This window comes from Cynocephalus volans, chromosome 2, assembly GCF_027409185.1.
Source record: "Cynocephalus volans isolate mCynVol1 chromosome 2, mCynVol1.pri, whole genome shotgun sequence".
Classification (NCBI taxonomy): Eukaryota; Metazoa; Chordata; class Mammalia; order Dermoptera; family Cynocephalidae; genus Cynocephalus; species Cynocephalus volans.
Window position 1 is genome coordinate 194666085 of NC_084461.1, and position 17216 is coordinate 194683300.

The 17216-nt window shown below is 45.4% G+C and overlaps 1 protein-coding gene across 1 annotated transcript in view; it reads right to left on the minus strand.

Moving 5' to 3' along the window:
• The window catches only part of VSIG10 (V-set and immunoglobulin domain containing 10), a 31590-nt gene extending 22987 nt beyond the window's left edge, over positions 1 to 8603 (minus strand). Inside the window, exons 1-2 of the mRNA XM_063087255.1 lie at positions 7885 to 8603; positions 2281 to 2559 (exon numbers count right to left, since the gene is read on the minus strand). Coding sequence (XP_062943325.1) covers positions 2281 to 2559; positions 7885 to 7963 — 358 coding nt within the window. The 5' untranslated portion in view covers positions 7964 to 8603. The remainder of the gene's footprint in view (positions 1 to 2280; positions 2560 to 7884) is intronic.
• Between the last annotated feature and the right edge of the window lie 8613 nt (positions 8604 to 17216).

The following is a 17216-nucleotide window of genomic DNA, read 5'->3' on the forward strand; positions in this document are numbered from 1 at the left end:
GCTTACAGATTCTATAAACTCTGAGAACTGGCGGAAACCTTAGAGACCATCCAGAAATCTAGAAGTGTCCTTGAGACCTTTCTTTCATTCGTCTCCCATCCACCACCAAGTCCTGCTGGTCTACTTCCAAAATATTTACTGAACCTGTGCATTTCATCAAGGCCTCTGCCACCCCCCTAGTTCTGGTCATGAACATCTTGTACCTCCAATTGCCTTCCCTGTTTCTATTTTATCAGCTCTTCGTGAGATAACACATACATTCTCCAGTGTAAGACAAATGATGCCGCACCCCGGCTTGAAGTTCCAGGAGTTTCTCCTGCACCCAGAATAAAATCCCAGCTCCTGAATAGGGGAATTCGTTTCCTAGTGCTGCCTTAACAAAACACCACGAACTGCATGGCTTGCAACAATAGTAACGTATTCTCTCACAGTTCTGGTGGCCAGAAGTCTGAAATCAAGGTGTCAGCAGGGTCAGGCTCCCTCCAAGGCTCTAGGGAAGCATCCTTCCCTGTCTTTTCTTAGCTTTTGGAGACAGCCGTCAACCCTTGGCTTTCCTTGGTTCACAGCTGCATCCCTCCAAACTCTGCCTCTGTCATTACATGACGTTCTTCACATGTCTCCGCCATCATATGGCCTTTTCCTCTTCTCATAGGATGCCAGTCAAATCGGATTTGTTACCCTAATGACCTCATCTTAACCTGATTATATCTGCAAAGACCCTATTTTCAAATAAGGTCACATTCATAGGTACCAGAGGTTAGGACTTCAATACATCTTTTAGGGGAACATAATTCAACCCATAACCCCAGTCCCACCGGACCCCCCAAGGTCTGACCCCCCCCCCATCTCACAGGCCTACCCTCTCACACACTGGGTTCCTGCCATGCTGGCCTTTGCCCCATCTGCGATTGTGCCACACTCAACCCATCTTTCACTAGCGCTTGTTTAGCCTGGAGCGCTCTCTCCTCTTATCTTCGCACCACTGGTTTCTACGTACCATTCAGCTTAAACGTCACTACCTCCAAAAGCTCCTCTCTGATCTCCCACGACACACCATCTTGATCCTCTGCACCACATGTCACTCTGACATTGCCTGATACTGGTTTGTTTTCTTGTTTCTTGTCTGGCTTCCCCCACTAGGCTGTCAGCTCTAGGAGGCCAGGGACCTTGTCTGTCTTGTTCACGCCTGTGGCCTAGTACCTAGAACACTGCCTGGCATCAGGCTCTCAATAAACATATATTGAAGAAAGGAATGGGTAAATATTTTCCAGATGAGGAAACTTAGATACAGCACAGTGAAGTGATCCCACAGGTATTTTTATTAAAGTACACACTATGGATATAGAACACTGATGTCCCTCTAAACCAGCAACCAGCACACTTTCTCTGTAAAAGGCCAGGGAGCAAATACTTTAGGCTTTGCAGGCCATACAATCTGTGTCACAGACACTTACCTCTTTGATAATATGTAAATAAACAAGTGTGGCTATATTCCAATAAAACCTTATTTACAGACACTGAAGTTTGAATTCCATATAATTTTCACATGTCACAAATATTTCTTCTGATTTTTTTCAACCATTTAAAAATGCAAACAATATTTATAGCTTGCAGGATATACAAGAACAGGCAGCAAGCTGGGTATGGCTCACGGGCTGCAGTTTGCAAACTCCTGCTCTAAATTCATGCATGTATATCAGCATACGTTATACAGTAGACTGTTTTAGGAAAATGCAGTAGTAACAGTGGCTCATGCTGAGCCCTGTGCTTAGTACTACAGCATAAGAGCACTCACTACGCCTGACAAGGCCTGCTATGTATTATCCCTAATTAACAAATGAGGAAAACCAAAGCTCAGAGACATTAAGCTACTTACTCAAGGTGACACAGAACTAAACGATAGCCTTAGGATTGCAATTCAGGCAGTCTGACTCGATTATGTTGTACTGTGACTCTGTTATACAATAAAATGATATTCACAGCAGGGATGATATTAACAACAAGCTAAAAATAAAAGCTAGCTACTATGCCAGGGCCCATTTAAAGTACTTTATAAACTGGTGTCTATTCGTCATAGCAATTCTATGAGGCAAGAATTCTTTTTATCCCCACTTACAAGTGAGGAAATATAGGTGTGAGGGGTCACTCAGCTTGCAAGTGGCAGAACCCAGAATGAAATCCAGGCCACCTGATGCCAAAGTCCATGCCCCTGACCATGGCCTCCTCCTGTCCAAGGCTCTGAGTGCCTCTCCAGCCCCTATCCCCACCAATCCCACTTACTGGCCACTTGTAGCCACACTTGGAACCACTGAGTCACGTTCAGGATCTCCTGGCAGGTATAGTTCCCCTCATCCTGCAGGCTCAGCGCCTCAATGTGCAGAGAGCTGGTGTTCACTAGAGAGAAGCGAGGCTCAGCTGGCAGAAGGCTGGAATTGGAGGAGAGGAGGAAGACAGGCTCCGAGTCATTCCGGTACCAGGTCACCAGGCCCCTTGGTCCCGAGATGTTGCCACAGTGCAGAGAAACGTTCCCGTGAACTTCTCCGATGACAGCCTCCAGTCCTACACAAGGCAAGATCAGGCCATTACTACCTTTCTTGATCTCTGAATAACCTCCCTTTTTGGAGAGTCCCTCTGCATTAGGATTTTGAAAAATCAAGTGCAGGTTTTTAAGATGGGACAACACATAGAGCTTCTGCTGTGTCGAGATCCTTGGCCAGTCAATGACATTAATGAACTCATGATAAATTGCATGCCACGATGTCCCACCACACCCCACCCACTGTCCACACTCCCACCATATCTCTGCAGTGCCATCCCACTCTTACTCTGGGCTCAACTATGTGGCTTGCTTTGGCCAATGGGATGTTAGCAAACATGATGCAAGCAGAGGCTTAAAAAGTGCTTGTGCATAATCACTAGAGAAATGAAAATCAAAACTATAGTGAAATACCACCTCATACCCATTATGATGGCTACTACCAATAAAACAAAAAATTACAAATGTTGGCAAGGAACCCTTGTGCACCATTGTAGGAATGTAAAAAGTTGCAGCCTCTATGGAAAGCAGTGTAGTGGTTCCTCAAAAAATTAAAAATAGAACTACCATATGATGCAGCAATTCCACTTCCGGATAGATACCCCAAAGAATTGAAAGCGGAGTCTCAAAGAGGTATTTGTTCATAGCAGTACTACTAACAATAGCTAAAAGGTGGAAGCACCAAATGTCCATCAACAGATGAATGGATTAAAAAAATGTGCTACATACATACAGTGGAATATTACTCAGCCTTAAAAGCCTTAAAAAGGAATGAAATGCTGACACGTGCTACAACATGGTGAACCTTGAGGACATTATGCTAAGTGAAATAAGCCAGACACAAAAGGACAGATACTGTAAGATTCCACTTATGTGAAGTCACCAAAAATCGTAGAGTCAAAGTAGAATGGTGGTTTGCTAGGAGCTGGGAGCATGGAGGGTGGGGGGAGTGGGGAGATTTTGTTCAATGAATACAGAGTTTCAGTTTCACAAGATGAAAAGAGTTATGGGATGGGAAAGCAGTAACGGTCACACAACATTATGAATGTATTTCATACCACTGAACTGTATACTTAAAAATGAAGTGGTTAAGATGGTAAATTTTATATGTATTTTACCACAATAAAAGAAAAAAAAAAAACAGAAAGAAAAAGTGCTGTATAATTGGGCTTATACTTTTTTTTTGGTGGCAAGCCAGTACAGGGATCCGCACCCTTGACCTTGGGGTTACCAGCACCATGCTCTCCCAAGTGAGCTAACCAGCCAGACCTTGGGTTTACACTTCTGTCTTCCGCCATAGCCATGAGAAGTACATGCCCAGGTCAAGTTTGGGGGGAGGATGAAAACTACATAGTGTAGCCCCAAGTTGTCTCTGTCGTTCCAGCTGAGGCCATTCTAGATCCACCTTCAGCCGGTCAGTTGATCCCCAGACATGTGAGTCAGCCCAGTCAAGGCCAGCAGAGGCACCTAACCAACCACGCCAGGCCTGCAAGCAACAAACCCTATCATCATGGTGTGGCTGTTTGTTACACAGCATTACTGTGGCCATGAAGAACGGATACAGGACCCAAGCGGTTTTATTGGCCTAGAAATCCAGAAGGGTGGAAGGAAGCAGGAGTTGACTTTGTCCTCACCCTCCTGCTGCTCTCTCTTTCCCTCTCCCCATCTCAGGTCCAAATGATCCTGAAGTTAAAGTTCTCTCAGCAGCTCCATGCACAGTAGTGACTAAGCACCCACTCTGGGTCAGGCCCTATGCTGGGCACTGGAGATCCAATTGTGGATGAAATGGACAGAAACCTCCAGAAGTTCACAGTCTAGTGGGGAAAACATTCCACAAGCCAGCAATTATGATGTAGTGTGATAATCACCAAGATAAGCCCTCAGAGAAAGGACTCCTAAGTCCAGCCATGGTGCATGTCAGGAAAGACTTCCTCCAGAAAGCTAAACTGAGATCTGATGGACGAGTAGGAAAGGTGAGGATGGGGTTCCCAGGCAGAGGGAACAGCATGTTCAAAAGCCCAGATCATCATCAGCAGCAGCAGCAACAGCCTTGTTAGAAATCATCTAGCAAGTTGGTTAGAGCAGTGTTATAATTCAAAGGCCAAGAGTTCGGATCCCCATACTGGCCAGCCACCAAATAAACAAACAAACGAAACAGAAAAAGAAATACAAATTATCAAGCCTTGTCCCAAAACACCTAACTCAGAAACTGGGGAAAGGGAGGCAGCAGGCTGTGGTTTTAACAAGCCCTCCAAGTGATTCTGATGCCCACTCAAGACTAACAGGTGCCAAGGGGCAACTGATCCAGCACTAGTCATTCACTAGGTAACAGGAAGCAAATGCAGCCCATTTAGCCGAGAGGTATCACAGTTTCCCAGCCCCCTCCACAACCACCTCCCACATACAGAAAAGCCACAGGGACAGAAATATGGGCAGAAGCTGTTGGGATGATGAAAATGTCTGGAATTAATTAGCGGTGATAGTTGCATAACCTTGTGAACATACTAAAAACCACTGAATTGTACACTTTAAAAGAGTGAATTTTGTGGTATGTAAATTATATCTCAATAAAGCTGTTATTAAAAAAATAAACTGCCACCTGCCTCTGGGAATCCTTCCCATTTATAAAAGAAAGAGCAAAAGTATTTGGTCCTTTGTCTGGTTAGAAGGGGCTCCGCTTGAAAGATCTGAAGCCAGCCTGGAGCTGCGGGAAATTTCGACTCTCTCACCATCTTGGCCACACCGTTCCCAAAAAGACTTTCGAGCCACATTAACATGGGGGAAAAAAAAATCTAAACCGCTTGTTGAAAGGTGGAGAATATCATCTAATGCTAGAGATTCCAAAACAGCAAGAAATGCTTCTGAACCATCCCTTTAAAAAAGCAGGTGAGGATTACTTTCAAACCATTAGGCCTGGGAACCCAAGTTCTTAGGAGGCAATCTCCACTGAGGAGAGGAAGGTGAACTTCAGAGTTACAGATGCAATGTGCGTTTACAAGACCTGCAGACCTGCCCCTTCCCTGACTCCTTGGCAAAGGAATAAAAGAACAGTGGCTTGGAAAAGCCTTGGTGAAACTTAAGTCTTGGAACTTGAGCTAATATTGTCTTCTCCTCCAAGGAACAGAATGACATGATCACAAAGGAAACCATTGAAAGCATTTCACTTCTCCTCCTGGCTTTGCTCACTCCATTTTTTTTTTAACTAGTGAAGTTGAAGATGACCTCAGAGATTCATCTAGTCCAGAGAAGTGGCTGCCCTGAGGGCTGGGCTGGAGATGACGCTGAGTTCTGGCTCAGTGGAGAATAACACAATCATCGATTAGTGATGTCCGACACAGACATGCAAGGGATGGTCCTGGAGGATGCACTAGTTCCATGCCTGATCATCCTACGTCCCCTCATTTTACGGTTGAGAAAACAGAGGTTCAGGAAGCTTAAGTGATTTACTTAAGGTCCCACAAAAGTCACTGGGAGATGTGGGATTGTCATTCAGGTGTCGAGTGCTCTGGGTCACAACGATTTACTCTGGTCTCCCACACCACCCAGGGTGAGACAATACAGTAACAGTCTGTGCTACTGGAAGTCATTCACAAAGTGTCCAGAGGGCACCCTGTTGTCCCCCAACCTTAAATTCAGAATTTGGAACAAAGGAGGGAGAAATATAAACTTTCTTGATGTCACTCTTGTACTAGTATTTACAGAGTTGGAATTATAACCCCCATTTTTTTTTCTTTGCAGCTTTTCTTGAGAATGACCTGGGGTTTACAATCCGAGGTGACAAGCAGAAGAACACTGTCTGCTAGTGAGCGTCAGGAGACAGATATTTTTTTTCCAGGGCAACTCCCAACTTGAAAAACAACCAACCAACAAGAATACGCCAAGCTCAGGAAGCCACCTAGCACTATACACAAAGGTGACCTGGGCCTGGACATGGCTGCAGATGTAGGTTCCCTGCGTGGTGAGCAGCAGCCAACCTGAATGGTTGGCTGGTTCATTCCAACATGATGACTTCAACCCAGGGTTCTGATATCACCAGGCCACTGTGTTCACAGTGTAGGAAACACTCAGACAGCTGGGATAAAAGGAATATTTGACAATCACCTTTTATTTCTGGAGATGGCCAGTTGGAGACTGTCCTTCCTCCCCTTCCCCCCAGCACAGTGATCACAGTGATCATCAAATGGCATATACTGTACACGACTGAAGACAGATGGGGTGAATGCTACAACAGGGAGAGATAGGACAAATTTGGGGTCACATGCTCTAGGTAAAAAGGATAACCACCGCTCAGTTCCATGTGGGAGACAAGACCTGCACTACCAGACCTTCAGATTTTTCATGATAAACTGGAAATCTAGATTATGAGAAATTTGACTGTTATTAAATGATTTTTTAAAAGAATATACAAAAGTTAGTAAGAGCCTAACAATTAAGAACTTTTGGCACTTGCTGCTAGGAAGCTCAGGTGCAATTTACCATCACATCCAGGAACCCGCAGGAAACCACCTGGGTGGGCTGGACCTGGGAACACAGCACTCCACATGCAACCTGGCAAACTACGCTGACTTCTGGCTCCACCTCCTTTCCCTCATCCCATCTCCCTGCTTGTCACACTAACTGCACATGGTAGACATGCATTGGCTGGTGAATTAAATTCAAAAATATTTTTTCAATCTTTTGGCATTCTACATATTTTTGTAAGCAACCCTCTATTTTTATTTTTTTGAAACAAAGAAGAGTATAGATGAAGCATTTAAGACCCTCTTTTGCCAGTCATGTCAAGTGTGAAGGGAAGTTTTCCGTAAGTCTAAAATTATTTCAAAACAAGTGTTTTTAAAAAGAGTGAAGGCACGGCTTTGAATGCTCTAGCCCGCGCAGGCAGGCTTGCAGGGGTGTGTAGGGAAACCCACGGGTGACAGGTGTAAGGCGCGTTCAACCCTGGGCAGAAGGAGGAGAGAGAAATAAGGTGGGAGCCTCGAGTGTGAGCACCAGCGCAGCCGGTAAAACCAGAACGCGAATTTACATCCGACGCTTGTGAAAACATCATTCTCCCCCCTGCACGTGCCTCTTCATTTTGCCCATCGCCTCTCCGCAGGCCCTTCGCAGCCTCGCCGGCTGCCCACCCCAGGGCTGGAGACATCCCGCCCTCCGCCGATCGCCCGGGAAAATTCCTTCCCGCAAAGACTGGCGAGGGGCGAGCAGGGAACCCAAGACCCTCGCGGGGCGGCTTCGGGGCCGCGGCCACCACTGATTCGGGCGGAGTCGGAGGGAATTCGGTCCTTCGCTGTCCCCTGCCCACCGCTGCCTGGGAAAACGCAACTTTTCCCTCCAGATCGCGGCCCCTTTACCTGCGGCGACCCAGCGGGCCAGGAGCGCCCCGAGGCAGACGAGGACGCGGGGCTCTGGCGCCCGGCCGCCCGCGGCCATCTCGCCCCAGATCCCGGCTCAGGAAACGCAGGCTCCGGCACGGCTGGGTGTGCGCCCCGGTGCCCCGGCCCCTGGGGGTACCAAGTGCTCTCCCAGGTCTTCGGAACGGCAGGGTGGCCCCACTTTCCGCGGCCCCAGGAAGGATGCTTGGGGGTGAGGCCGATGTCCGAGGCTGGGAGCTGCGCTCGGCTGCCGGTGCGGATCCCCCTCTCCGGAGCGCCCGGGCCGGGTGGGAGGGCGCACCCCGCCCCCTGCGCCCGCCTGCCACTCCCGCCGGCGGAAAACAACAGGAGCGGGCCCCCTCCCGCCTCTCGTGCAGGCGGGAGCCCAACTTCCTCTACCTTGGCAGGGAAGGAGGGCTCTATGCAAAGAGCGCGCCCAGCCCAGTCCCGCCGGGCCGGGGGAGGAGCGCGCCGGCTGGGCCCTCCCCGAGTCCACTCCGCCCGGGACAGCAGTCTGGAGGCGCGGGGACAGCTGGCCCGGACGGGGCCCTGCAGCTGCCGCAGGACGCGCTCACGCCCCGGCCCGCGGGCTGCAGAACCGGGAGCCGGAGGGGCCGGCCGCCAGGCTGCAGAATCCAGGGCCCCCCGCTCGTCCCAGCCGAGCCGCTCCGGGGATTCGCATTTGCGTTCCCGGGTGCAGGGCGGGCGCCAGGGCCGCCATCGCTGCCTTTTTCTACCTTTGGCAGAAGGGAGTAGGAGAAAGATGATCCGTGGACCTCTTGCCAAAAGCAGCCTCGAGACTCCGGTTCTCCTATTAGCTGGCTGAGACCACACAGTTAAGAGTCAGCGGGGCTTGTTTCTCACGAGTTTTGTTTTTGTTTTTCCTTTTTAGTTCCCCCACCCCCACCCAGTCACATTCCCAAAGAGCTACATTCCCGGGCTAAATTCCCTCTCTTCCCTGCCATGTCCCCATGCTATCCGCCTGTCCTGGGGAAAATGTGGCCGTGATAGCCTCGGGAAGAGCCGTACTTGAAACAGTTATAGGAGAAACTTCCTGTAAAAAAAAAAAAAAAATTAGTACAGCAGGATATTAATTGTAGGCTCCAGGAGCCGGGGATATGGGTGTTCACATTCTTTCAACTTTTCTGTATGTTTGAAAATGTTCCTCATAAAATGCTGAGGAGAACAAAAATTGCTGTTAAACTCACTTGTTCTGTGCTTAAACGTTCCTTATTGAAGTGCTTCTTCCATAAGGAAATCCCCTTGAAACCAGTTAAAAAAAAGAAAAAAAGCGTGTTGTTCCTTATAAAGTGAGCCAGGCAGCTGCACGGGTCTTCTTTTTTGTTTGTTTTTGTTTTTGTTTTTGTTTTAACTCTATGCTCAATGATTTTTAACTCTTCAGCTGACTCTTGACAAGGTGTTCCCACTTTCCCTTCCCCTTTGGTTGTTGTTTTCATCTTTTGCCTGGCGATGGAATGTGAATACTGTCCTAAACCAGATCCATTTCCTGTATCCCAGTCCCTGGCATCTAGATGCCACCTGATATATATATCTGTTGAATAAACAAAAGGTAACCGGTTTTGATATTGTAGTTCCTCAGCTTTTCCAGCAAACATCTCACATCATTACCTGAGGTAAACAGGTTATAAATAAAGTTAATAACTGGCAAGTTTTCAGCTGAGGGTCTGGAATTTTCTGTGACCTTCATGGTGCCTAGCAAGAGAAATTGCATAGAGCAGGCCTCCTGACCTATTTGCTGAGTCAATGTACGTTTCTAATCTCACTGGGCCCTCCCTGCAACCCTTGGACCTAAGGTACCATTCAGTCCCATTTATATAAGTGAGACAACTACAGCCCTGGGAGGTTACACTCCATGTCACACAGTACATTGGTTGGTGGTAAAGCCAGGACTAGACTTGTATCTGTCTGAGTCCAAGTCCTGCCCAACAGTTCCACTCTTGTCACATATAAAGAGGCTGCCAGGGCCAAGGAGACATGGGTCTGCATGCTTTGGGAGTCACTGGGAGAGCAGACACAGATATTCCCCTGAGCTGAGCTGGCCCAGGAAACACCTCATTGGTATGGCTACTTGTGCTCATGCCAGCCCTGAGACAGAAGCTGTGTTAGGAAATGCCCTGCCCTGACGTCCACTTGCACTTCAGGCCTCTCTGGACATAGAAAGTGCCCTGCCTAGAACAGTGACCAGTGACTCGGATGTTCACCATGGGGTCCCCAGCAATGTAGGGCCCTTTTGGAGCCCTGGTTTCCTATCTGCAAAACAGAGCTCATGTCTGCCTCATGGTTTCGTTGTGAAGATTATATGAGTTGATCTGTATGAAGGAACTCCACAAAGATCTTTACAGACCTTTTGGAGCTTATCATTTGAGATGTCACTCAGTCCAGGCTCCTGAATCCCACAATCATATGTGCACTGGGGGCACAAATACTTCTGTCCACGCTGCACGTGGCTTTCTTTGTTTTGTTTCATTTTCACCTCCCAGGAATTGAAAACTTACTCTGGGCTCTGGGCTAAGTGTGCCACGTAATTAGTCCTCCCATTTTACAGATGGCTCTGAGATGTTAAGTGACAAGGCGTGAAAAGGGGGAGCCACAATTTGAAGCCAGGTCTGGGGCTGTGTCATGTTGATCGGTCCTGGAGGGAGGAAGAGATAGGGGCTCCTGCCTGACTCCACAGCCAGCCCTTATGCAGCCTGGGTCTTCCAAGGCTCAAGCAACCTACCTTTATGTCTATTATTTCTCCCCTACTCACTCTCATGTCTGTGTCCTCTCCCTAAGGTAATTCTGAAGGGTTTCTTAGCAACAACCTGCTTCTAGTTCAACTAGAAATATTCTCCTGGGGGCTTTGCAAAGAGAGGGCCAGTAGGGAACAGCTTGGGTAGGAGTGTGCTTCTCAGTTCAGTTCTGGAAGTCTTGCTCCCAGAGATACTAAAAAGTGGATGACAAAAATCCCACCTCCTTGCTGGGCCTGGGACCCACAGGCTGACATCTCAAGGAGCAAGGACAAAATGAACCTGGCTTATTCTTTGCAGAAGAAAACCTACTAAACCTTCCAACAACACCCCCTGCTCCCGGCCAACACAGACACACACACACCTCTCCCCTGTGCCTTCTGCCCAGAAGAAAGAATTGGAGTGAGGATGTGGCAGCCAGAAAGTTCCTGAAATCAGGAAAAGTTCCAAGAAGAAGCTGGCAAAATGAGATGGAAAAGTGGGAAATGGAGAGCTGTCAAATGAGTCTGCCACAGACGCTCTTTGACTTAAATGGGGTTACACTCCAATAAACCCATCGGAAGTTGAAAATGCATTTAATACTCTGATAAACCCATTGTAAAGTCTAAAAATCATAACTTGAACCATTGTAAGTTAGGGATTGTCTGCATTCTTGACCAGAGCCCAGCCTCTTCTATCTAGACCAGCAGGGTGAGGTTTAGTGTCTCTAAGTGGCAAAGAACCATGGGACTTGGAAGGCAGATCCACCCCCAGAAGGCAAAATGCCACTTTCAGAGGGATCAGGAAAATGACCATTCAGTTCTCTGAGAAATGGGTAACCAGGGGCTAAGAGAGGTGGATGAACCACCCACCCTAACAGGGGAGAGCAGCCCAGCAGTGTGCTGGTATATGTTTAACCACAGACTCTCTGGGTCTTGGGTGATTTGCAGTGTTTACCAATTTCCATGGTATAAATACTTCCACTATAGTCAATTTCAGTCTCTCTGTGAAGTTACTAAACTATCCACACAATCAGTTCTCCAGAGCCAGTACCATGGGAACGGCCCCTCCTTATCCCAATGAGACAACTCTGTCGTGGGAAACTTGACAGGAAAAGATGTAAGCTAGATCACCAGTGATGAAAACTGCTGGGCACCGAACATACAACTCAGGTAGAAAACACTCTTTGATCGCTTTCCTGTTCTTTGGTCTTAAATTCACTTGCTGAATGTGTGTGTTGACATAGAAAAATATTATTTTCTCAATTTTAAATTGGGACATGTGGCTTGACAATCACAAGAGTTTTTAATATGTGGAGATAAAGGGACTTAGTCAACTCAGGACTATGCTGAGAAAGCCAGGATGAACCATTTTCCTAATGTGTGTGATTTTGTTTTACAATGTTGTGATAACATTTTAAACAGTTTTGATTCCTGCATTTTTCCTTAACTTCATATTATAAGTATACACAGAGTTGTGAGTTTTTTGTGATTTTTAAGAAATAACTAGTCTTTTTAACTAGAAAATTAATAAGTCTAATGGCGAAAAAAAAAATCCGAATGAACATTACACTAAGTGAAATAAGTGACAAAAAGACAAATACTGTATGATTTCCTTTATATGACATGCCTAAAGTAGTTAAATGCCTAGAGACCAAAAGTAGAATGGTGGTGGCCAGGGAGTGGGGGAGGAGGAAACGAGGAGTTGTTTAATGGGGACAGAGTTTCAGTTTTGCAAGATGAAGTGTCTGGAGATGGAGGGTGGTGATGGCTGCACAGCCATGCGAATGTACTTAATGCCACTGCACTGTGCACTTAAAAATGGTTAAGATGGTACATTTCATGTTACATATATTTTACTAGTTAAAAATTTCTTAAATGCAGAAGAAAATGGGAAAGAGGAAGAATAGTCAGGACAAGGAGTGATACCCATGTGGGCCAGAGAACGGAGGCACTTCATTGGTGTTTGTGAATAAAAAGTAAAACAAACAAAAAACATTCAAGTAATTTTAGAGTGAAATTATAACTTGAAAGGAAGCCTTCTGCCCACCTTCCCCAGCCCCCAGCCCTCTTCCCCAGGGGCAACTAGTCTCACCAACTTTTGGAGACTACAGTTTTTATTTGTTACCTAATATGCACCTGTTGGAATATTACACAACCATTAACACTTGTGTTTTCAAAGTTTATGTAACAACAGAGGATCTGTCTATTGTGATACTGATGTGCGAAATTCAATAAAAGTGAGTTTTGGGTTTTTTTGGTATTGGTAATGGCTTTATTGAGCTATAATTCACGTACCATAAAATTTACTCACTTCAGGTGTACAATTCAATGGTTTTTAGTATAGTCATAGAGTTGTGCAACCATCACCACCATCAATTTTAGATTTTCATCACCCCCAAAAGAAATACCTTACCATTTAGCTATCACCCCCAATTCCCCCACCACTCCTCCTACCCCAGAAATCACTAATCCACTTTCTGTTTTTATAGATTTGCCTATTCTGGACATTTCATATTAACAGAATTAAACAATATATGTTGAGTCTGGCTTCTTTCGCATAGCATAATGTTTTCAGGATTTATGCATGTTGTAGCATGTATCAGTACTTCATTTCTTTTCATGGATAAATTATATTTCGTTATATGGATATATCACATTTTGTTAATCCATTCATCAATTGACAGACACTCAATGAACACTTAAGCCACTAAGTGACTCAGAGAATCTGGGGCCCCTCATTTCTGGATCCCTCCATGCCTTACTCATTATTCCACTTCGGTCTTCTGGAAAGAAATAGTTCTTGCTTCCCTGGCCACCCTGCTGTGAGCAAGCAGAGTGGCATTTTAAAAGCCTGCCTCTTTACTGCCAAGACACCTGGCTGGAATTCAGTCAAGTATTTTATACCAGTATTTTTTTTTCCCCAAAAATTTCAGTCAAACTACTTTGGATGTGTAGTTAGGAATTCCCAACTTTTTAGGGTCCCAGTCCCTGATCATTGTTTGCTTCAGTTCTGTCTCCCATCCCTGCAAAAGTTCCATCCCATCTCTCAAAGAAGAGTATATTAAACTCAATTCAACACTAAAAGTTTTGCATTCTCTGTCCAGGAGAACTTTGTCTGGCTAAACTGGTAGACACAGTGTTGGGGAGAAGAGGTACGACTTGCATCCTGGCTTTTCCAGCTGATGGATGACTTTCTGCAAGATTTCAAGAAAGTTCTCTCGTAATATGGCACTGTTTGCTCTCATGGAAAGGCACACTTTCCCCGGGATAGGCCCTTTCATCCTTTGAGCAAACCTCTGAAGTAGGTATTATTCTTATCTGCATTTCACAGATGAGCTGCTGAGGCTCAGGGAGGTAAAATAGCTTTCCAAATAAGTCACAGCCTCAAGCCAGTGTTTATAAAATGACCTCTGCCCTGGGCCTAACGTTTCCTTGACTTCGTGGTTCTTAAACTTGGCTTGAGGGTGGGAAGATTAAGAACCTTGTGATGAAATCTATGTACTCTCCTCCCAGGAAAAGGCACATTTTCACAATTTTTAAAAAGTCAAGAAGTTAAAAACAAAAACAAGCGAAGAACCAATCCTGCAGGTCTAAACTGGAATGGTATACTGGGTTGGCCTGGCCTAGGTGAAAAAAAGTCTCCCTTACTAACTTGAAGCACCAGGTGGCGCTCTCAGCCCTGAAGGGAATCTGGGTTCCACAGCCAAGGTCATCTGAGAGAAAATGGTTGGTCCAAGTTTCATGGAACTCAAAGAATTTCAGAGATTATTGGTTCAACCAATTGCCCTCAGCTAATTGTTAAGCAACTTGCTCAAGGTCGCAGCTCATGGGCAAAGCCAGGCCTCACCGGCTTGTCCAGTTCTGATATTTCCCAAATGTATCACACAGTTCCCTGACTCATTAAACAGAGCTCAGTGGATACAATGCAGTATTTTCTCATGATGATTCAAGGAATGAACTTTTTTGTGTGAACAGCGGGAACACTGGCTTCTGTGCTGTGCTATCTGTGGGAACTAGACAGATTTAGAGGACCCTTATCTCCCACACAAAATGGCCCCAGATTGCTGTTTCTTTGTTAAAATTGCTAATCTGCATTTTCATTAATTTCTCTGAGGGATGAGGCACTGAGTGCACGCTTTGGTTCTTTTATCTGTCAGTTTGCTTATGTCTCCATGTGTCCTTAGGAAAGTTCTTTTTCCCTCTCTGAGCCTCAGTTTCTGGGGTCACTAAAAGTTCCCAGCTGGTAGGAAACAACCAATAATTGGTAATTATTACTATAATTACACTTCTTGCTCCTGTCAATTTGTTGCTTTAATTTGCTGCTTTAGATATGCTTAACTTTAGAACCCAGATGACCAAACTTATGAGAACTCTGTGTAAAGTAAGAGTTCAGAGGCACTGAATAGAAAAGTGCGTGTTCCTTTGTGGACTTCATGACATTTGTTTTGTGGCTCAGTGGTCCTGCGTCTCAGCTGGCTTCTGAGAGGCGAGGGTGTCAGCTGGGTGTGTTTGCAGGATAGAGGGTATCTGTGGAAAGCGGTTCTTTGGTTCAACATCCCTAGAGTTCCTCTTCCTTTTCAACATGTATTTCTGACCATTCCAACAATAAATAGCGACAAAATTGTGTTTTTACAAATATGACCTCTAAAAGACAAAACTTCAAGAAATGTGAAATTTTACTTTTCAGCAGATTTGTTCATTGCTAAGGCTTTTTCAGAGATGTACACCCTTCCTTACTCCCACACTCCAGCCCTGGGGTCCATCCCCTCCCCTGTGGCCCTACTGTCTTCACTGCAGTTCTGAACTTTACTATGTATGTGCCAGGCAGTGTGCTAGATACTGGGGGAAAAAAGGAGAACAAAACACAGCGTGGTCTCTGACCTCAGGGAGTTCACACTCATCCCCTTTGTGCCAGTGACATCTGAGATGGCTGTTTCCACCAAGCCACGTTGTCTCCACTCCCCCACAATCCCCCGCCCATGTGCATGCTCTTTTTACTACCTGCAATGCCCTTAACTCCCTTCTTCAAGTAGCTAATTTATAGCAGTTCTTGCAGCTCAAGTTGCCACCTCTTCCAGGAAGTCTTCCTGGTGTACACAGCAGGAATAGGTGTCCCTCTCCTGTGTTCCCATAGCACCTGCAGAAATTTACAACCCAACCCTTGCCATCCTGCTCTGTAATAATCTCTATACGTGTCTGTCTTCCTGCTCCAGTCTGAGTCTTCTTGAAGGCACAGTCAGTGTCTCATTTATTCTTGTGTCCCCAGGGTCCAGCACCAGGCTTGGCACATAGTAGATGTTCAGTAAATGGTAAATGATGAACAGAGATTTTAGCTTCAGTAGAAGCAGATGGCAACACTGAATGTAACACTCAGGAAATATTTTATTTGGGCAACCCTTGCTCACAAAGCTCTAGAAGCTTGCAGATGGTCTTGTTTGCCTGAAACTCTGTCTTGATAATCAGTTCAGTCTTTCCCTTTCCAGGGGACATCTGGTCTCCCCAGGAGTTGCTTATCTTTGCTGCCCTGGGGTACAGCCTGTCCTTTGGGGTCCTTCTTTACTGGACATCTTCACCTAAGTTTATATGATGGCACGGGCTGTTCTGGCCCTCGACATTTATCTCATTAGTGAGTTTTTCACTTTCTCATGCTCTCTGTTCCCCGACCTGCATTGCAATCTTTTCTGATTATAGGATAAGGCCCTGGGTTCTAGTGTCAAACATACTTGGATTTATATCTCTAGCCCACCGCTTCGAGCTGAGAGATCTGGGCAACTAATCTCTCTGAGCCTCCGTTTCCTCAATTGTTCGATGGGATGATAACTATAGCCTTTACCTCAGGACAGGGTTGAGAATACTATATGGGACAAAAAGCATATAAGATGCTTAGCATGCCACCTAGCAAAGAAAAAAAGCTGAATAAATATTATCATGCCATTTGAGATGTGCAGAATATGTACATCCTTGTTATAATTTTTCCTACATTTTATATTTCAAATAATCAACATCACCATACCAATAATTTGGCTTGCTTTCCTTCCAGCTTTTAAAACTGTTTCTTGCTAGTCAATTGAAAAGAAACGTGTTAATTGTTTTAAAAGGAAAATTTGTAAAAATGTAATTAAAAAATACTCAATCAGCTTGTGGGAAGTGAAATTCCCCATAATGGGATAAATATTTTATCCCTCCCTAAAAAAAAAAACCCCACCATTAACCCTTTGTTTATCCTTCCAGATATATACATTGACAAACATATGCAATATACATGACACATAAACATATAGATTTTTTCAAAAGCAAATGAGGTCACACACTATATATTTTTAAGTAACTTGCTTTTTTAAAAAACTCTTTTAAAGTGTACAATTCAGTGGGTTTTTGCATATTCACAAGGTTGTGTGACAATCACCACTGTCTAATTCTAGAACATTTTCATTACCTCCAAAAGAAACTGCATACCCACTGGTAGTCACCCTACTCTCTCTCCCCCCAGCCCCTGGCTGTCTGTCTCTCTGGATTTGCCTATTCCGGACATTTCATATAAATGGAATCATACAATATGTGGCCTTTGTATCTAACTTCT